This window comes from Sus scrofa, chromosome X (assembly GCF_000003025.6).
Source record: "Sus scrofa isolate TJ Tabasco breed Duroc chromosome X, Sscrofa11.1, whole genome shotgun sequence".
Taxonomy (NCBI): domain Eukaryota; kingdom Metazoa; phylum Chordata; class Mammalia; order Artiodactyla; family Suidae; genus Sus; species Sus scrofa.
The window spans coordinates 101,068,984-101,091,748 of record NC_010461.5 but is presented as its reverse complement, the minus strand read 5'-3'; the positions used below and the strand labels follow the sequence as shown (position 1 = coordinate 101,091,748).

The 22,765-nt window shown below is 40.2% G+C and overlaps 1 protein-coding gene across 6 annotated transcripts in view; it reads right to left on the bottom strand.

The window, feature by feature from the left end:
- Window positions 1–22,765, bottom strand: part of GRIA3 (glutamate ionotropic receptor AMPA type subunit 3) — a 281,921-nt gene that overhangs the window by 17,465 nt on the left and 241,691 nt on the right. For 4 of the 6 annotated variants that reach the window (XR_002340867.1, XM_021080767.1, XM_021080768.1 and 1 more), the window contains one exon: window positions 7,899–8,146. Coding sequence is in view for 4 of the 6 variants with exons in the window: in XM_021080767.1 (XP_020936426.1) it covers window positions 7,899–8,146 (248 nt within the window). In the remaining 2 variants the exon portion in view is untranslated. Of the gene's footprint in view, window positions 1–7,222; window positions 7,338–7,898; window positions 8,147–22,765 lie in introns of all 6 variants that reach the window. The other 2 variants (XR_002340866.1, XM_003135356.5) reach the window with 1 other exon arrangement.

Below are 22,765 nucleotides of genomic sequence, written 5' to 3'. Positions count from 1 at the left end.
GCACTTCAAATGATAACCTCTCAAATTCAAAGTGATAGACCCCGTGATTCCACAAGTTGTGAATTTCACTGATGGATTTCTGCCAAACTGGGCCTTTGTCCAACTTCTCCCTCTAGAACAGGAATCCTAAGCCATTATCGGTTGTGGACTATCTCACGTAACCCAATTTGTCTGGGAAGACTTCTTACTCAGTTTGTCCCTGACAGGGAGAAGGGGCTCAGGGAAGATGCTAAGCTTGTGGAGAAGTCAGTTTTGTTTAAAATGTGGCTACAGATAATTTCCAAAGTATGGTATTGATAGGATTCACTTGAAGACTGTTTTTAAGATCCGTTAAAAGTTCAAACCATCCCTGAAACTAACATAACATTGTAAATCAATTGTACTTCAATTAAAAATTCAAGCTATGACATTTGGTTAGGTGTTATTACATACAAGGACATTTTCTTTAGTTCAGCCCAATGGCCCTGAGAAAGAAAGGCATAGTCTGATAGACAGAAATTGATCTTTACCAGAAACTCACATGACACATGTTTCTGAAGACTTCTAGTTCATGCCCCTGATTCTAGGCAAAATATTCATTGAGAGTTTAACCTGATGGGTGCCAGCATCCTCTTTTCTCCCCAGTACTCCCCCCCCACCTTTACCATAACCCATAGAAAAACATCAGTTTTAGCTTACACTCCAATAGATCACAACAAATGGGGTCTATACATCAGATCTGAAAGCTGAATTCCAGTTGACATGCCAGGGCACATACTACCCTTTTCCAGCTTGCATCCTACCATCCACTTCTCTGAATTTCCAGTAGCGATGCTATATAGGACACACTGGCGGAGTCAATCTCTCCCTATCATTCTATCTATATCTCTTTTTTAAAAAAATGTAATGTATGCTATTGTCCTAGGTCTGTATTTTGAGAAATATTGTTTTAAGGCCAGGTGAAATTAAGTTGAAATTAAGGTAAATCTAGCACTTGGACCACACTTTTGCCACCTCTGACCAATGGGGATTTGCCTCATGTGCCAAGGGCCAAATGCTGTACCGCTCTCTAGAAAGTCAAAAGAGAATGGATTTTAATTGTTCTCCATAAAAGAAATCTGCCCCCACCCTGTTCCACCAACCTCAATTCCCACCCTCCTTGAACGTGTTTTAATCATTTCAAATTTTTCGTGTTTCTTTTCCATGGCTGTCCTACCTTTCAGAGAGTGTAGTTCTATAATCTTCTCTCCAAATGAAAGGGAATCAAATGATTTGATCTTAGAGGGGCAGAAAGGGCATAGACATAAACCATTTCACTCTGTCCCTGCAGCGGTGTCTTTCTTCTTGGCAATTGTACCAATAGCATTCTTACCTTCAGGCTTTTCAGTCCTTCTGCTCTTTCTGTAGTTCTGGTGTTGGACATTTGGTCTTTATTTGTCAAGAAGAAACACATTCAAGTTATCAGGATAACACCAAAGGCAAATAATCATGTCCTAATCATAGAAATCATGTTAAGGCCACACAGTCAACTTCAAAATCAATGACTAGAATGGATTAATTTTTTTTTTAAAAGTTTCCTTTCTGGATTACAATTTTTTTTCTGGTGGTAGAATTTATTCTTTAACACCATCTGGTAAAATCAATGGTTTTGGTAGTCACTGGACTGGTTCAGTTCTTAAGGCAAAAAGGTCCCTTGTTTGAAGCAGCCACTTGAGAGAAAGTGAGGGTTTGCTCTTGGGAAGAAGACCTGAGTTAAGTTCAAGGAGCAAATTTAGTCACTACCAGGAAAGAAAACTGTCAGTTTCTTCATACTTCCAGGAGGCAGCACCAGCATAGAGACATGCAAACCAACGAAGAGCATACCATACTCACCCTCCTCCTTGATCCCAAACCAGCCTCAGGGATTCATAAGAACTTCTTCTAAGACCCAGGAAGTGCCATCCATCTGTAATGATTCTTGGCTACACACATAACAGTGTCAACAGAGAGTCATTGGGATCCATCTGAACCCTGGGTATCCAAAATGTCTACCTTTAGGGATGGCTCCTGCCAATAAAAGGTCCGTCTTGTAGCAGGTAAAAGGCAGATGCAGATTCACATCCATTACCCAAGGCCCAAGAATGTCAAAGAATTCTGGGTGTGGAAGAGAAGTGGTTAAGAGACGGTGGCATAGGAGAGGAGAATTGTAGACATACATGGAAGAAGGAGAAATACACAGAAATCTGAGGATCTCATTTATACATACAGGAAACACAGTACCACCTCATTCATCTAGGTACCACCAAATAGAAGCTGAGGGCATTTGGAAATGGGCTGTCCTAAAGTATAAATTTTTTTAAACTATTTTTGAATAGAGGATTTGCTAAGCAAATGCATGGAATTTAATAAAAAAGATTGCTAGTGATAGGAGGAATGTGTTCGAATTTCTTAAGAGAACAAATTTTTAGCTATTTTAAAAGCGCCTATATGAAAGGAATTGCAAGCCATTTTTGGAATTTATTAAAAACAAGTTCCCTAAGTGCTTACATAGCATCACATTGGTTGGTTTATTCTAGTCCCTATATATTTATGAAGATGATAAACTGCATTTCTCTATAAATATTCTATAAATTTTAATGATCATCTGACCATTCGTTTAATTAATGGAAGCTTAAGGGACCTCCCTCAGATGCCTTACAAGTTAGGGCACCAATTGTACAACTCTCATTGCAGTCAAGAGGTTCAGGGTGGTGGTCTCATTTAAACATTCTGTTCCAATGTTCCCCAAAGCATACAAAGTGTGCTGGTTTTCGGCTTGGAAAATATGGCCACTGGAAGTCTATTTAAATGCCTGGATAAAACTGAAACCAGGACAATTCTAGGGTGAAGTAGGGTAGGGTTTAGAATGACTTGTTACCCCAGTCAGTAACCAGACCTCTTCTAGTAAGTTAAGGTTACCTGGGGAAGCTGAGCTGGTAACCTTTACCCAAGATTAGGGGAATGAACCTCTGTGGACGCGGGGAGCAGAATTTAAAAGTTTGAAGCGACAAGCAGCTGTGGAGGGAGGTTGATGTGGTAATTCAGCACCAAAGTTCCCATTTTGCTGTGATTTACAGTGACAGACTTTCACTGGCTGTGTCACAGACCCCCGGTGATCTGGGTTTATTGCTGAAACAATCTACTGGCTCTTAATTACTGTATTTGCACACACATTGTAATAAAGCACTAACACAAAAGGGTGATTTGCAGGTTAAAAATTCCCAAACCACAGCTCTAATTTCCATGATCCTTGCCTGTGCATTTACAGTCCATCAAGGAAGGATCAAGTCTGATTTGTTTAGGCCCTACAAGTGCAGGTTTAGGAAATTGGTAAAACCAAGCACCCCCTTTTTTTTTTTTTTAAAGTGGCCACACTTGTGGCATATGGAAGTAGCTGGGCCAGAGGTCGAATTGGAGCTGCAGCTGACAGCTTACCCACAGCCATGGCAACACTGAATCCAAGCTGCATCTGTCGCCTATGCCGCAGCTTGCAGCAATGCCTGATCCTTAACCCACTGAGTGAGGCCAAGGATTGAACCTTCATCCTCACAGAGACAATTATGGGTCCTTAACCTGCTAAGCCACAATGGGAACTCCAGAACCAAGCAGTCTTGATTCTAGACTGTAGGTCTGGTTTAGGGGCTACCTTCGTAACTGATCTTGTCTTAATTTCCTGTATTCAGGAAATTTTCTAAAGATCTATTTCATTAGTTGGAGCATGTGCACATTTAAAACAGCCTAATCATTGCTGGTTCCTTCCATAGAATAGTAACTTTTTGAGAATAGGCTTTGAACGAGTAATGTTTCATGCTGGGGGGAGGAGGGGGAAAATTCAACAACTTAATATAATTGCCCATTTATCATTATTTAAAGGTTGCAAGAGAGAGACAGAGAGATAAGTAATATATGTTTTTCTTCCTCTCCTGGTTTCTGAGATAATAGGTATAGAAGTGTTTTTGAAAAAGTAAAGGCACTCATAAATGTCAGGCTTTGTGATTATTGTCATTTTTAGTAATCAGTACTGAGGGCTGGAATGGCTTAAATATGCTATTTGCCTTGTAACCAAGGTAGTTGAGGATGAACCTGATTTTTATGGAAATATATCACACGCAATCAGATTCACATTGCTCATTGGATGGGTAGATGTGATAAATTGCTGTCTGCAATATTATCACAAGGGGTGACCCTGAAAGTCAGCAGAGATTTGTGACAGCATTAGCTGTGTGACCTTCTCAAAGTCACCACCATCTCTGGGTCTCACTTTCTCTATGAAATGATGGTATATCTGTCAATTGTCATATTAATGGGGGGTAGAATACATAAAGAAATGTAATTCTCCAGCCATTTTACTAATACAGTTAAAACTCACTGATTTGGACTAACGGTGGGGAAGGACTATCTGAATGGAAAAGTCCTGAATTACAAAATAGGTTTGAAGAATGACAGTTTCATTACTTTAAGTCTGTTTTGTAATTCAAACTCACTATAAAACATTGCTTTAGTGGAGGTCCTCGTGAGAACTACTTTAGCAGATAAATTTGTAATGAATATGATTATATCCAAAAGAATGCTTCCAACATTTGAAAAAGGTTTGTTCTCTTAAGGGAAAATTCAACTGACAATCTAGTCCAAACCCTTCATTTGCTTAACAAATCTCTCTTGGCCTCATCCTTGATAAAGTTAGACCGCGAACTGGTCCCTGGCCAGTTTATCACAAATTGTAAATTAGAAGGCTCCAAATTAATGAGGTTTCACTGCCTTTTCTACCTTCTCCACTGATTTGTTTTGGGAGTCACCACTCAATAGTGGTAAAACATTCAAGTTCATCCCTTGCCCCTTCTTTTGCTCACTCTCAGAAAACAGCAGGTAGCAAGAAGGAAGAAGATAAAGGCAAGTTCCTTGGTTATCCAGAAATGGAATATAAAATCGTTGGATATACAGCACTGATCCTACTATTATCCGTGGTTGAGAAAGGGGTCGACTTATTTCAAACTGTTGGCTCGAGAAATGACCTCAGAAAAATGATTTGAAAGACGCCTGGCAGGTAGCACTATGGTCAAAGAAGTTGGAACATTTAGGATCTACTGAAATATTTTCCTATTTGCATATCAAAAGTCAGATAACCTGGAAATCGTGGGCTGGCAATACGTGACTTGATAATTTTGCAGCAGTATCAGCTGAGGATATATTTGGTGAAAAGTAAAAATTCAGCCAAAAGCTTGCAGGTTTTGTTTGTTTATGTAACATCACACATCTGGTTATTTGAAAACTTCTGGGCCCTTGGCATGATGCGGCTGTTTTAGAGTCATCTTGATACAGTCCATGGCTCCTTTTTAACCATGCTGGGTATGAATGATGAATTCGTGACAATCATGTATCCAATCCAGCTCAATTTTCGCTCTGCAACTCACTTGAATGATATAATTAGGTTCTCTGTGGCCTGATAATAATGCAAGAAAAAGACCAGGAAGAGGGTGTTAAATACTCTATGCATCAGGTGAGCCATTGCAAAACCCAAATGAGCCAAAAACTTGGCTAAACTCTCAAGGCCATCAGTTGACACTGGTGGGAAGGGAAGATACTGCTTTTTGACACATAGTAAAACCTTGATTAATTGGAATCCATAAGGGATGAATGGAATTTTCAATAAGAATATTCATTTGGTTTCATTCTTGGCTAATAAGACTTTTTTTTTCCCCCTCAAAATTCTTGTATCCACTTTCTTGTCTCAGGCAAGCAGCCTCTAATGTTTGAGGCTCAATCCAGATGGAGAGACTCTTTAGGAGACAGAACTGAACGTGACCTAACCATAGGTCCTCTCTTGGCAAGTGCTTTAAAAAAATCAATTCCTTGTGATCTTCTTTTTGGTACTATTGCTGCTTTCTCATCAATGTGGAGTTCTGGGGGCGGGGAGCAATTCAGTTAGTTGGGGTACTGGTTAGGTGAGTTCTGGTTAATCAAGGTTTTACAATAAAGAGACCTCACCAAGGCTTGGTATGATTATGTTCTGAAGAAAGTTGTTTTTAAATTTATTTCTTTGCCAGTGCTCTGTATCAGTGTTTTCAAGCCCAGCTTATCCTGCAGACTGGCAAACTAACTTTTCCATCAGGATCCTGAGGAGTGGAGAGAGAGAGGGAGGAGAAGAGGTAACCATTGTCTCTGAAGGAGAAAAGTTTGGACTTGCCTGTCTGTTGGCCTGTGATTGGGAAACACTATTCTTCACCTTAAGATGCCCATGGTATCTTGGTCGTACAAGAGCCGATCTTACATGCTTCAGTATAATTCTCATGCCCTTTGGGCCATGGAGGATTCTGCTTTCAGGTTCTCTCCTGTACTTACCCAACGTGTCTTTCCATCACTTGGTATTGTGGCTTCTGGGCTTGCCCCTATTTCTTGTTGCTTGGATGAAGACTATTCATTTTTTCTACCCCTGAAGAGCATTAAGGAGCCAAAGGAATGCCAAGTAAGACGGGTTTTCTCATGATGGCAGCCTGGATAACAATTAGACCTACCTGAACCAAGAACACAGCTAAGGAAAAGCCAAATCAGGGATTCATACACATAGAGTATTGGTTAGGTGACGCACTTGTTTAAATATACAACATTTCTTTGCCAAGTCGTCTGTATATGTGGGGGCCTATTGAAGAAAGACCCCATTTAACTTGAAACCGAGCTTGTTCTTTGGCTTTCAAGTTAAGTGGGGCCAGCTTAAGCAGGCCACCACATATAGAGAACACCACCTCATCACTCACACACGTCACTGAAGAATCCAACGTCAGTCAGCCAACCGACTGCTGTGAGCAACCACCATGCCCTAGGGAAGAAGACAGGCTATAACCTGACTTTCCAGTAGATGGATTTGATTTCTCACACCCCTCACTGGAGGCAGGCGGGGACAGTCTTAAGGAAAGCCTCAGGCTCTTGAAAGCCTACGGCATTAAAACCCACACCACAGCCTTCTTAAAGCAAGCAGTCTGGTGTGTAGGGGAGGGAAGGGCTGTGGGTCGGGAGCCTCTGTCTGGGAGTTTAAGAAGGGACCCAAGTTAGATCAAAAATTTGGGCAATGCCCTGAAATCTTTCTGGTTCCCAAAGCTGCCAGGCAGGGGAATAACCTGGTCATTCTACTATATGTGCGAGTCTTGTGCTCTTTCCTCAATAATAATATAACAGTCTTGCCGATTACTCGTCACTAAGGGTACCCGGTTGTGGTGACATTGAGGCTGACCTTGGAGTCACCGCCCCCGCTGCCGCACTCTCCTTTGTCGTACCACCATTTGTTTTTCAATTTGTCCAAGAGGCCTTGCTCATTCAGTTTTAATACTGCCAGGTTAACAGCATTTCTTGAAACGATAAAACATAACTTGTAAGAAAATGCACAAATGCTTAGGAAATCGTTAACGTATAAAAAGGAGCACAAGAGGACAAATTGGCTAAATTTCACAGAACGTGGAGCTATAAAAATGTCTGTACAGCAAATACAGGGTTAAATATTGGAAGGTGGCATGGAGGATAACATTTGCTCAAAACTGAAGTGTGCGGGATGGGGAAATTGTCTTTGAGAAAAAAAGTAACAAGAACACCACATCCATGCAATTAACATTCGTCACATATGGCACCATAACTTGGCTTTTACCATTTAAATTGAAAAAGCCGTTGAACTGTAAAATTAAAACAGCAACAAACAGTCAGAGAGGACAACACAGAGAGAGAACATTAAAAAAAATGGATGCATTAAATAGATGAAACCATAATTTACCGTCTTATTTAACTCCATGGAATATTGTAGATTTTAAACTTTTAAAAGTTACCTCAAAATCCACAAGAAAGAAAATGACAACAAAATGCATCAGGGTAGGTGGAATACTATAACAACACGGATATTGTTATATTATTCCACCCACCTTAATGCTGAGCCTTTAGGGGTTGCCACACCATAGCCTTTGGAATCCAGATTTCCACCAACTTTCATCGTATCACATGGTTTTCTCTGCTCAATGTACTCATTCATGGTTGACTCCAGCAGGAAGGCGAATTTCCCCTTGGACTTGCGCACTCGGGCCACTCCGTCTGCTGTTGTTTTGGTAAACACAGATGGCTCTGCTGATTTCATGTAAGACCACATTTTCTCATAGACGGCAATTTTGGATCTCTGCAACAGAGAGAAGAATTCTTGGAGCTACCAGATATTAAAACTAGAGGATGCCTCAGTGCCGTGCTTTTTAAGCATTTTTGGTTGCCATCCACAGTAAGAAAAGCATGTTACACTGCAGTCCGGTAGGCATATTCATACATACATGGTTCTGAAATGGGTTTCTCAAAACCCCATTCATCTTTGCTATGTGTGATGCTCTCTGATTATTTTCTAATCTATTTGAATTCACTTAGAAAAATGCTGGTCAGGAACCACTAAATTGATTTCATGGCTCCAATAATGGGTTGCAATCCAGTTTGAAAAACACTTTCTTATTTCATTCTTTCTCTCAATTCAGAAATCACCCCTATAGTAGTTTGCTATGTGATTACTCTTTACCTGCCTGTAAAAACAAACAAGACAAAACAAACAAACAAAAAACCCCAAGGTCTTTGGAAGAGAGTGTACAACCATTTGAGTTAGCCCATTCCTGTAAGAAAGCACTGCCTTATTCTGAGCTGAAATTCGTTTCTCTGTAACTCTGACACTTTACTACTCTCCACTAGAGCTGTGCAAAGCAATGCTGTTCCTTCTGCATGATGGTCCTTCAGATATTGCAAGACTGTTGTTATGCTCCCTCTTCATCTCTTCATCAGGGCTAACTCCACTGATGTCTAATCCTATGCCCAGAACCCTCACAATTTTTGTCTTTCCCCCATAGGATTCTAGCTAGTGATGTCTCTTCAGTTGGAGTGTCTAGAAATAAATGTGGTACCCCCAATATATGACAAGGACAGAATGAAAAGAAAAACTGTTTGCTTCCTGTCATTGGAACATTATTTTCTATCAACATGGCTTGAATTTTCGTTAAGATATTTAGTCTTTTATCCATCCTTTCAACAAATACTTTTTGAGCACCTGCTGTATACAAAGCCCTCTACTGGGGGAGTAAAGAATATAAGAGAGTCCCTCCCTCAGCTCAGGTTGAGATCAAACCCAAACTGTTAGTTCCTTCTTCCAACCCAAGTTTCTTTTTTCTTAACTTTTGGAATTTAATTTCATTAAATATCATCTCAACTCAGGTGATCTTTAGAACATGTACTAAATACTCAAAGCTCTATGTTAAGCTTTCTGGAGCATATAAAGGAAGCATGGTTTCAATGACCCCATGACTTAAATTGGGAGCTAGATCCTTAGGAATGAAAACCCTAGAGAAAAATTCAAAAGAAACTTTGACCAGAAGTGAGATAGCATGGTGGAAGCTATAAACATATGCCTTGTTTTCAAGTGTCTTTGACGGGTTTTCTGGCCCCAACCTCAGCTTTTTGGACTGCTTATTTAGCTGCTTTTCTCTGGACTTTGGCCAGCTGCATTGCATCTTTCTTGAGGCTTGCTTGGACCTGCTCAAATAACCTTAGAATTATTTGAACTCCCAGAATAATCACTATGGAAATTAAGCATTGTGTTTATGAAAATCTGATCCTCACTGAGGCCCTTGCTGAGTCACTGAAACTATTCACTGAGATGAAATATGCTTGGTTAGCATAAAGATTAGAAAAAAATCCAATATGGCTGAAGCCAAATGGACAAAAGGGAGAGTGGTAGGAAAAGATCTTAGAAGGCTAATCAGAGGTCAGCTCTTGTATGACCCTATAGGTCATGGTAAAAAGTTTGTATGTGTCCTACATGTGGTAGGAAACTAATGGAGGATTTTGAGGAGAGATGTGATAAGATCTGATTTAAAATTTTAAAGCATTACTCTCACTGCTGTATGGAGACTTGACTATAGGGTGGGCCAAAGTGGAAGCAAGTAGATTGGTTAGAAGGCTATTCTAATGATCCAGGGGAGAGATGGTTGTGACTTGGACCAGGCTGGGAGCAAAGGAGGTAGAGGGAAAAGGTTGGATTCAAGATAGGTTTTGGGGAGACAGCAAACAAGCCTTGCTGATGGACATCTTCACCTGATGGTCCTAGAGACACTTTCAGATTGAACATTTCCAAACCAAACTTACTTTCTTCCTTGTAAGGCTGGCTCTCCTTCTAAATTCTACCAGCAAACTACCTAACAGCCAAGCTATAGAGTTTGTTTTTTTTTTATAAAATAAACATGTTATAACATCTCATTATAACATGTTTATTTTAACATAGAAACGCCTGTAGGATCTGTCCTTTGGCGTTTTTGTTTTGTTTTGTTTTGTTTTGCTTTTTAGGGCCACACCTGTGGCATTGTTCTCAGGTAGGGGTCTATTTGGAGCTGCAGCTGCCAGCCACAGTCATAGCCACAGTAATGCAGGTTCTGAGCAGCGTCTGTGACCTATACCACAGCTCACTGCAATGCTGGATCCCCCACCCACTGAGGCCAGGGATTGAACCTGCATCCTCATGGATACTAGTTGGATGCATTTCCACTCTGCCACAATGGGAATTCCTGTCCTATGGTCTTTCTATTGTCATTACTGTTGCAATGGGGCAGGCTCTCCTTAGTTTTTGGACTAGACTACATTGCCTCCTAGCTAGTCTCTCAGCTTCATCTTTCTCTTCAGTTTATCCTCCTGTGACTCTTTCCAAAATGTAGATCTGACCAAGTTACTTCATTCTTTAAAATTCTCTGATAATTCCCTATACCTACAGGCCCAAATCCAAACTCTTATGGATGATATTCAAGAGTCTTTATGATCTTGTCTACTTCTGTGAGTCAGCCGCAATGGTCTACTTACTTGTCACTGAAATATGCCACACATTTTCACGTTTTCTGCCTTCTACCTGAATTATCCCTATTCATCCTACAAGACCCTGAGTGAATATCATGTCTTCTGTGAAATCTTTCCTTACTCTCTCCTGGCCCCACAGAAGTGCTTTCTTCACTCTTCTCCCAATGTACTTTTGCTCATAGTAAGCTATAAAGCTCACTAAATTGCATTAAGGTGAGCTGGCTGTGTGTCTGTCTTCCCCATGTTCCTGGGTATTTTTGAGGGCAAGTTCATACCTGATTCATTTTGGCAGCGCTCTTGGAAGCTGGCACAATGCCTGATGCACGGCAGCACTCAAGACATATTTAAGTAAATCATTTATACTTTAATACATTTTTTTTTGTCTTTTTGCTATTTCTTTGGGCCGCTCCCGCGGCATATGGAGGTTCCCAGGCTGGGGGTCCAATCGGAACTGTAGCCCCTGGCCTATGCCAGAGCCACAGCAACACAGGATCCGAGCCACGTCTGCAACCTATACCACAGCTCATGGCAACGCCGGATCATTAACCCACTGAGCAAGGGCAGGGACCGAACCCACAACCTCATGGTTCCTAGTCGGATTCGTTAACCACTGCACCACAACGGGAACTCCAAAATTTTTTTAATTTTTAAAAAAGATGTACTTAGTAACTAAACCTTAGGTCTGATCAGGGTGACAACCAGACTTTTGGTCAAAGATATTAGAAGGTTGGTGAAAAATGACTACCAACACTAATTTTATAGTGCTGTAGAATTCTAGAGCTGAAGTTAATTTAAAGAGCATTGGAGCTTTCTCAGCTAAACCAATCAGGATATATGTTTTATAATCTGTGGTTTGTTTATTTGTTTGTTTGACACAGCCTGCCTTTGATGTCCATACCAATAACTTTCTTCCTAATAAGATGATTTTCCTTCTAAGATTGAAATCTCATCCATTGACATTTATGTTTATTTCACATCACATTATCCTCATCTGACATATGAAACAATTTCTAAGCATCATAATGAAATAGTCTTGGACTTCCCCTGTGGCTCACATCTCTCATAATGAAATATTCTCAATGACTTTATTTCAGTAGGAATTTCTTAGTCAATTGTTTAAAGAATTTTGAAAAGTCACAACCTAGAATAGATTTACAAGGAGATCCTGCTGAATAGCATCGAGAACTATGTCTAGATACTCATGTTGCAACAGAAGAAAGGGTGGGGGAAAAACTGTAATTGCAATGTATACATGTAAGGATAACCTGACCCCCTTGCTGTACAGTGGGAAAATAAAAAAAAATAAAGAATTTTGAAAAGTAATAAATAATTCAGATGCACAAAGATATAAAATATTATGTAAGAACACTTGTGCACCTGCCACAAAATTTAAAAAATAAAATATCATGAAGTTGATGGGCCAAAAGTAACCACTTTATAGAATCTAGTTTTTATCATTCCTTTGCATCTCTTTATACTTTTACAAGAATAAACTTTTCTCCTTTGTAATGGCTAAATGGCATTTTAATCTATGGATATATCATACTTTATTTGCCCAATTCCCTATTGAAGGAGTCTTAGGTTGGTTCCAATATTTTTTGCTATTATAGACAACACTGTGGTGGGTATGTACCTCTGTTCAGTTACAAGGAGGTATTTTGTGTTCTTCGTCTTGGCCCAATCAAATCTGAGAGAAAGGGAAAGGGAGTTAGAACAAGTTGTCTCTTACACAATTTGTAAACAGGTCATTGCTTCCAAAGATACATTTATAAGCCAAAGGCAAGGGGGTCTGTGAATTTTGATCTGAGTGTACTATAATTTGGACTCATTTACTTCATCATTTACTTGAGCTCTTTGATTGCTGATACAAGTTAAATGGTTTATTCCTTTAGGTAATGATGCATTTCTAGAAGAATAAATGGCAGTGCTTGATGTGGGTACTTGAAATGTGTGTGGTGTACATGCAACTGATATTAATGAACACAGTAAATGAAAGTTAGTGGCAGAAATGATTGGGTCCCAGTTGATGACTGAATTCTGATGGAGGTTAGAAAGGGGGAAAAGAAATGGTTCATCAGTGAGAATAATTGAGCTGAAATGTTTCTCTTCCTAACTAGCGGTTAAGTGACAGTCTAATGTTGAGTACAAAAAGAAGAAAAAATATCACTGGCATTTTTTTTGCAGTCTTATTTTGTCTGAAATATTGAAGGCAATAAAGGGATTGGATCTTAGCTCAATCATCTGGGAAAAATTTTAAAAATTATGGGCAGAATGTGTAACAGCAAGTTCATTTTTCTCCAACCCACCATGATTCATTTATTTCATCCCACAGAACACCATCTTGGATCTAAGAAGGAATAGACAATGGTTATGTAGTGAGGTCATAGGAGATTCTTTGAGCACTGCTAGATACTTAGCAAATGAAATCCAAAATGAGAAATGCACGAATGGAGGAGGAGTAGATGAACTCAAAACAGTAGATGAAATAGTGCTCTAGTGTCCATGGATTCCAGTCACTGTTCAAACTATTTGTAATAGATCATGAAGGTCAATGATATGGAGAAATTTGCTTTTTTGTTGAGGTGAGAGTTTGAATCTTGGGCCCTCTGAGGCTGGTGTGTGTGTGTAGAAGCAAGTGATTAGTGAGGACACTCCTTGGATCTCTTTTCTATGGTGTTGGTCACTCCTTGTCATTGTGCATGAAAATGTTCCTCTGTGGACCCAGGTTGGTACAAGGTTTAGTGTGGTGGTTGAGAGTGTGTGATAACCCTACTTGCCTAGTGCATAAATGATCTGGCCTCTATGTATCTTTCTTTCCTCATCCATAAAATGGGGTGATTTTTTTTTTAAATGCCCACTTCAAATGTGTATTAGGAGAAATTACGTGAGTTAATACATGCATCTCACTTAGAACAGTGCCTGACACACAGGAAGTGCTGAAAAACATTACACAGAAAGCGTAATTTGTTTTAGGGACAGAATTTCATAGCATTATAAATTATTCCAATCCCATATGTACCAAATCATTACTTCATTTTATGGAGGAAATCATATGCTCAAGTATTATTCACATATATGGATCTCCAAACATATCCCATGATCTGCCATCCACAAAAATCATTACCATTTAATTTGAATTTTAAAAATTTTGTTGATGGAATAAAAGTGGGCAGGATGCAAATTCCCTTTTACATTTATGTTTTATAGTTTAGTTGAAGTTCATACATTAAAGCCTCACTGATCAGTACACTGCTGTTGGAAGTTCCTATTCTGGCTCAGCGGTAACGAACCCGACAAGTATCCATGAGGATGTGGGTTCAAACCCTGGCCTCGCTCAGTGGGTTAAGGATCTGGCATTGCCATAAACTGTGGGTGTAGGTTGCAAAAGCCCCTAGGATCCTGTGTTGCAGTGGCTGTGGCAGCTGTAGCTCCGATTTGACCCCTAGCCTAGGAACTTCCATATGCTGCATGTGTGGCCCTAAAAAGCAAAACAAACAAACAAAAAAAACAAAAAAACACTGCTATTGAGGAGACCCCCCTGAATGAAATTCTTCCCTTCCCTGAGAGTTAAATGAGAACAGCTGCTTGGTCAATGGACTATCAGGTTGGAGTCAGTAGAGGAACAGGCTTAGAGACACAGGAGCCCTTAAAACCCTTGTTCAGCATTTTCACCCAGCATAGCAATAGTTTCTCTGCTCAAACACCTCTAGTGGTGAGGCACTCCCTAGCTTAGAAGAGGCTCAGGAAGTAGCTTACTCCATGGTAGGAGAGTTCAAATGGATGGAAAGTTCTTTTGGTTGGACTGACATCTCTCATGAAAGCCTCTCTCCCTTCCAATACTACTTCTGCCTTTTGCTTGAATTGGGCAGTCTCACCTCTCTGCTTCCATTTCTCCACTGTCTCCATTACTGCTTTGCAATGGTCATCCTCAGTGGACCCTGATCTTCTAAAGAGTAGGGATTATGTCTTTTTTTTGTCTCTGCATTCCCAGCATCTTGCGTAATGCCGGGCATGTAGGCTTGTCTGTTATCCCTGAACAAGGGATAATTTTTCTTGTTTTTTTTTTTTTAATTTTATTTCATTTTAGACCTTAGAAATCTATACATAGAACTTCCATATGACCCCACAATCCCACTCTTGGGCATATATCTGGACAAAACGCTACTTAAAAGAGACACATGCACCCGCATGTTCATTGTTTTTTTTTTTTTTTTTTCATAGTTGATTTACAATGTTGTGCCAATTTCTGCGGTAAAGTGACCCAGTCATATAGACATATATGAATATATATACATAAAGAATACATATATTATTTTTCTCATGTTATCTTCCATCATGCACAAGGGATAATTTTTATTTGAATAGGAGACTCACATTCCTAAAAGGAGTGTGGGTTTCCTGGTATTGTATAAGTTAACTTCTAGGGACAGGAGAAAGCCAGCTCTATGAACAGAACAAAAAGGGGAAAATGGCAAAAGTTTCAAACAAAAATGCCTTACCCTCATTCATTTTGCCTTCTCTAACTTTATTGTGGAGTTATTTATTACTTAACAATTTGGTCAATTTCTTCTCTAGATTGTACTTTTAATTGAAAGAATATCTTTTAAAACTTCAATCTGCTTTTTCTTTTGAGTTATTTAGCCCCCTCTCACATTTCGGCTTTTAATAAAGGTTCAGGTGGCATTACTAGCTGGTACAAATTTTAAAAGGTGGCTTTGGGCCTCTGTCTGCAGATTCTAGTTTGTATTCTGCATATTGGTGATGTCAAGAGAGGCCACAGAGGGCTTTTAGACTCCCTGCTCATTTCCACTAATCTACCCCAAAGTCAACACAAATAAGTCTGGGGAAAATTGTGTGTTTGCTTTGCAAACATTGTTTTCAGATAGACCCCAACGAGAATGCCATCCTGAAGGGCCTTCTACATAGAAATTCAGAGATTGCCCCTGGCTCAATAACTTGCCCCAGGTTACACAGTTAATAAGGAACAAAGCTGAGACCCCATCCAAGTCTACTGAATTCAAGGCTACAGACAGATTTTTTTTTCCACTACAAATCCAGCCTCTTTAGCTCTAACACTGACCATATCCTTTCTGGTCACCTTCAAAAATGTTTCTTATTTCTTATTCAAGTTTTTTTTTTTTTTTAAGTTGGGGCAAATGTAAATTAACCACTGTAACCCTGAGACAGAACCCTAGAGTCCACACTTCAATATGTGAAGGGATCAGAGCAATTTGAGACAGAAGAGGAAAAGCACATCTGGCAGCTAAAGAAATCAGTAGCTCTGATGAGGTGCATTTGGTAAAAGGAATCATTGAATTTTACAAGCTTTTTCCTTAAAGCAAAGGAAATGATTTCCATGTTGACTTGGAGCAAGGCATGCAGGAAATGATTTCATTTCTAAAGCACCAGAACCCCAATTTCATTGCCTTTCCCCCCCTTCACTTCTGTTTGTACCTTTCTAAACATTCAGATGACTGCTTGGTGGTGTCCTTTTGCCACAGACCATCGGTGGCTGCGCTGTAACTGGGTATTGGTGGAGGCTTAGGAGGAAGGGAATAGAACCCTGGCTTCTGGTCTTCATTTTTCTCTTGCTGTGTTAGAGTCCTGGCTGACTTATTTTGGGGGCTGGGCTTTTAGATAACTTAGGTGCAGGCAAGGTCACCTTTTGCCTAGATGTTAAGTCTTACTTGCAAACGTTGTCAAGTACACATTCCGAGTGCCCTTGCCTGCCTTTTTCACACAGTGCTCTAAAGCCCAGGAACAGCTTTCCTTCTTCCTCAAGGAATACTATGTCAGATATCCCCTTTCTGAAGGTGCAGATGAAAACCCAGATCAGTTTCTGGTCACCTTCCTAGTGTTCCTCCATGACATGCAAGGTCAGATTACTATTCTGATTTGTTTCCTGCTTCTCTGGTCAGGTCAGACTAAGAATCGTCCAGTGGGTTGAAAGTAGTATCGGGGCTGTATGACTTTGAAAGCCAGAGTCAACAAAGTCTTGGAAATAGTGGTTTTAAGGTCCTATTGCTCTAGTCTGAGCAACGGAAGAAGGGACACAGTATCCTCTACCCCCATGGCTCTTAATCAGCAATGGTTTTGCCTCCCAGGAGATTTTTTTTTTTTTTTTTGGTCACAACTTGAAGAGAGGAGCTGCTTCTAGTGGATATAAGCTAGGGGTGCTGTTAAACATCCGCAACGCATAAGACAGTGCCACAGCCAACAATAGTCAGTGATTAAACAAGAACACCCCGAATGTCAGCAGCACTATGCTTAAGAACCCCTGCTTTATGACTTTTGTTGGAGTCACCATTAAGTGGGCAAAGCAATAATGAACATTTGAGCCCATACTTTGTTCTGCGCTCTGTTTTAGGTGTTTTACATGTGTTAACTCAGGTAATACTCATGACAACTCTATGAAATAGATTATATTATTATCCCATTTTAAAAGTGCAGAAACAGAGGCACAAAGAAATTCAGTAACTTGCCCAAAGCCATATGGTTAGTAGAGAGAGCAGCTGAGATCTCATTCATGCAGGCTTCAGAGTCTGTGCTCACAGACAGCACACTGTTCCCAGGTGGGGTAGGTGGTGGTTGTAAATTGTATGCTAGGGCTGGATCAAATCCACATAAATTCTGTTTGAAATGGTTCTTATACTTTTGCATAATTTCAAGGGGCATGATATTTCTATTATTCCCTTCCCAAAATGTTAGATTGGAGACCAGGATGTCTTGCTCTTAACCAACATGAAAGCCCCACTTTTAAAAAGAAGTTAACAAGTTATATTCTTCTATTTTGGGAATGAAAATACATAAATATGGACCACTAGGGCTGTTATCAAGCAAGACCGTATCAACTTTTATTATTTCTGATACACTTCACTTGCTACCTGGGCAGTACCACCTCTTCTCCATTTATCTTACTAGGTATAAGATGCCCCCTCCCCTCCCCTGCTCACAGAAAAGGATTGGAAATATTTCCACTGAGCAATACATGATGGAAAACAGCAAAAAGGGTGACCCCATTGCAGGAGAACTTGCATTTCAGCAAATATCGAAACATAGCTAAAGGAACTATAGCCTAAATGCTGGACGCATCAACTGGTTAAGTGAGAGGTGTGTATTGAAAAGCTGCTTTTGCTCTCTACATACCCTCACCTTTACATTGCAGAATGTGTGGCTAAAGCTGCTTTTGCTCTCTACATACCCTCACCTTTACATTGCAGAATGTGTGCTACATCCTTTCACTGCTAATTAGAGCAAAGCCTCAAATTCCTCGACTTCCAAGCAAATGGATTGGCTTTAGGGCTGCCATCACTATTGAACACTCCAGGGTCATTTTCCTCAGCTTGATAGAGTTCTATTAATGAAATTTCATCTTCAGCAAAAGAGCCAATCCATCCTTGACCAATTGGATTTCAATTTCCAACTGTATCTTTATTTTCTATCACCAAGATATTTAAAAGAGAAGTTCAATACTCTTACTATTCTTGAATCAATTGATTGTAATGCAGAGGCCAAACCTGGAATGCAGAGCCTAGGAAATGTGAGGAACAAATACTCTCTCATTAAGGAGAAAAAAAATCTATCCTGGAATTTCAATACTTTGAGTTTCCACAGTGGCTGCTTCTTCCAGGTCCTTAGAGTGAGAAATATTTTCATACTAAGGGGAAAAAAGCAATGAAAAAGAAAAGAAGAAATTTTGCTCAGGGGTATCAAGAAAAGCCCAAATTTTTCACGTAGTGTTTTTTTTGGGAGAGTTAGTTTCCCAGAAGGTGAGCTGGAACTAATCTGAAGAGTTCTCTTAAAGCCAGCTCATCTATTCTCTATCTGTAGGTAATATATACCCAGCAAGCTACTGATCATTGCTCCTGTGATACTGATTTAATTGGCCTGAAGTGGGGGCCAAAATTGACAAAAAACTTCCTGGGTGATTCCAATATTCAACCTGGGTTTAGAACCATCAGCCAAGATTCTGCAACAGCAACAGCTATGCAATGAATACTGACAGTGAGGCAGCCATCATTAATTAAGCACTTATGTGTACTGGGAATGATGCTTCACACTTAACATGCATTATTGAGCATTCTTAAAATGACCTTGTGAAGCAAATCTTAGCCCCATTTTATTGATGAGGTAACTGGTGCGTAGAGAAGTTAATTTACTGGTTCCAGATAATACAGCTGGTGAAATTTCTAGCTCTGCCCTCTTTAAACTCCAGGTTCATTTATCCACCTGTCTTCCTGACATCCCCACTTGGATATCTCCTAGATATCTCCACCTTGGCAGGGCCAAAATGCAGCTCTTGATTCTTCCCCACCCCCATGTTCTCCTCCTCCAGTGTTCTCCGTCAGAGAAAATGGCGCTACCATCCAATTCTTTGAGTTGTGCAGGCCAAAATCTTTGTAGTTATTCTTCGACTTTTTCTCTTTGGTTGCACATCTCATGCCCTGTCAGCACAACCTTCAAAGTATATTCAAAATCCAACTTCTTCTTACCACCTACATCCTAGTCCAAGCCCATCATTTTTCACCTGAAATCTTGCATGGACTTCTTAAGTGGTCTCCCTTCTCCTCAATTTTCACCCTCTTGCCTAGCAGTCTGAAGGATCCTTTTGCATGTACATTGGATCATGTCATTCCTCTGCTCAAAGCCCCTGAAAGGACTTCCTATCAAACATAGAATAAAATCCAAAGTTCTTACCAGGGTTTAGAAACCCAGCACAATGGGCTCTAGTTTGTCTTTGCTGCCTTCATTTCTTAGCACACTTTCCCTCTCTCACTTCACCCATGCCACATGGGCCATTATCCACAAACCTACCAAGCCCATGGGCATGTCAGGGCCTTTGCTCACGCCTTTTACAGCTGGAATGCCTTTCTCCCACCCTCAATCAGCTGAGATGAAATAGCACTCCCAACATTTTGTCTTCTTACCTGCTTGGTTTCTGTTTTTGTTTATCATTTTACTTGCACCAACTGAAACATGTTATTTATGTATTTATTTTTTTGGTCTCATCCACTGCAATGAGCACAAGGACCGGTTTCATTTGAGCACTTAGAGCAAGGGCTGTCACATAGAATATACTCAGTAAATATTAACTGGATGCATAAATTATCTAAAAATATTAACTGGAGTGGCTGAGATTTAAATCTAGATTGACTCTAGAGACTATATTCTTTTAAATTTTTTTTTCTATTTTTGGCCATACCTGCAGCAAATGGAAATTCCTGGGTCAGGGATTGAATCCGACCTATGCCACAGCTACGGCAATGCTGGATCCTTAACCCACTGTGCCGGGCTGGGGATCAAACTGGAAATGCCACAGAGACAAGTTGGGTCATCAACACATGGGGCCACAGTGGGAACTCCCAGATCTATATTCTTAACTACATTATCATCATTGGTCTTCCCTCCAACCCCTTTCATAGCTTAGGGAGGTAAAGTGGTAATTCCAAGGTTGCGTAAATGTGAGGTTGTGGAAGTAGTACTCAAATCTAGGTATGTTAGCTTCCAAAACCTGTGCTTTTTCTACTGCTCCATACTGCTTTCCAGTGGAGAAATTGCTAGGACTACATTAACCAAAATGCCAGGGAAATGAATGAGGTTTACTTCTTTGAGCAGTCATTTTGACATGATTTTATATAGCCTTAATCTTCTTCGGTTCAACTTTAAAGTTTGTGCAATATGCTATGCGGTAAAAGGCACCTATATAATATTCCACCAGCCTGTCATAAGGCCCTAAATCCTACCATTAGAGATCATGCCTTCTGTTTGACTTGGGCAAATTAAATTCCTCTAAGGCTCTAATAATTATCTCCGAAATGGAGATGGAATATTAGATGATTTATTTAAAGCACTCTTCAGAGTGCCTGGCATGTAGTAAATCCTCAACAAATTAGATTATGCTATCATGGTGAATGGAAGGGTCACACAATCCATTACCATCATCTTTGTATGACTTGGTTTGTCAGAGAATTTTTGCCAGAGGAATACTGGAGGGAAGGAAAACCAAGACAGGTCCTGGGGAGGGCAGGCAAGATGAGGCACCACCCTGATGAATCAGGGCAGATGAAGGCATGGGCAGAAGAATGGGACCAGGTTATACGCTGTCTGTGGGACTGAGGCACCGACTGGAATCAAAGCAAATTCACTAGGTACTTCACAGGAAATACCTTATAAGGCCAAATGGGGCTATTGAAGTGTTCAGTTTCAACACACATTTCACCTTCTCCTGTGGCTCTCAATTTTGAACAGTTGGGTTGAAGATTTAAGTCTTTTCCTTTTTGCTGTATTAGGAGTGTTCCGGTAAGTATTATTTCTAAAGGTATTATGCTGATTAAAAAACGTGGCTGGCTGGGGTTTTGTCTGGCAAACAGACTGACTGTGAAAGCTGCAGGAAAATTGATTTTCTGGCATTTGTGTTTCCTGGCACAAACTCTGTGGCATGGAATCTCAAGGTATAGAAATTTCTGGTAAACGCAGCATGTGGAGGTGACTTCACAAAATGATTGTTTTTCACTAATCTTCACCACTGGGGACCAAGGCAATGGTTCCCATATGCAAAATGGCAGATAAAACTACCAATTTACTGTTATCTAATTTAGAGAAGTAGTCAGCCATTTAATTTGATACTTACACTCAAACACAAATCAACATACTTTTTTACAGCCTTATTCTTCATCTCAGGCCTTGATCCCTACCTGTCTTTATTCTGCCTCGACCAGCATGAGTGCTGTGGAGAAGCCACCCAGTGACCATTTGTTCTGCAAAAGGCTTGCTTGTCTGTGGAGAAATTTTCAGTGATGTGTTTCCCTTGGGTGCCTAGAGCAGTAGTCAAAAGCATAGGTTCTGAAGTTAGAAAGACATGGATTTGGTACTTATTAGCTCTGTGCCTCATTGAGTCTCAGTTTCCTCATCTGAAAAATGAGGATAGTAATAGAACCCACCTCATGGTATTCTCACAATGTTGAAATGAGAGATCGCTTATAATGAATTTAGCATAGCTCTTGACAACATAGTAAGCACTGAGTTAGTTAAGAAATTTTAGTTAAGTTAGAAACTTAATTAAGTTTCTCCCCCCGGCCTTATATCAGGCACCGTGGAAGACTGCTGCGGGTGTGGGGGATGGAGATTTGGAAGACACAATCCTTATGCTCAAGAGGCTAAGGTAACTAACAGTTGGAAACCTTGTCCAATAGCACTTTCTGAAATATTCTATGTGTTGTCCAATGTGGTAGCTTATAGCCACTCATGTCTGTTGAACACTTGGAATGTGGCTAGTGCTACTGAGCAACAGAATTCTAAATTTAATTTTAATTACTTTAAATAGTCACACGTGGCTAGTGGGCACCATATTGGATAGTGCAGGTCTACAGCTTAAGGAGAAGGCAGAGAGGTACTAAAAAACAGCAAAAGGGCACCAAGAACTATTTTGTCTGCTTCACAGTATCTTTCTTACTTTTGTTGCTGCATCAAATGCAAGTCCTTCCTGCACCAGTTGGAGGAGCTGGCTATAGCCTAAACTGAGGGGCAGAGGAGGAGGTGGAATAACTGCTGCCCAATTCAGAGCTAATCTGTAGCTCTGGAATAGTTTACCCAGCCTGTGTTTATGGAAGGCTCTCTAGGAAAAAGGTAGGTTGTGTTATTTGTGTGGGCCAAAATCTCTTGGGTGTATGCAGGAACTATTTCCTTTAAATTTATTCTACTTGTGTAAAATTGAAAATAAATGAACCCCTGGATATAGGTATGCCATGAAAGAATATTCTTGTTACTGCTCTCTGAGAACCATACTTTTCTTCAAAAGACCGTATCATTATACAAGGAAACATTTGTGCCAAAGAAATAGAGTATGCTCCCTAAACTTCCACCTGGCCTGGAAGGTGGATTTTTCTTTTTCTGGCTCTGTGAGTTGCTACATTAAGTTGCTGGAACA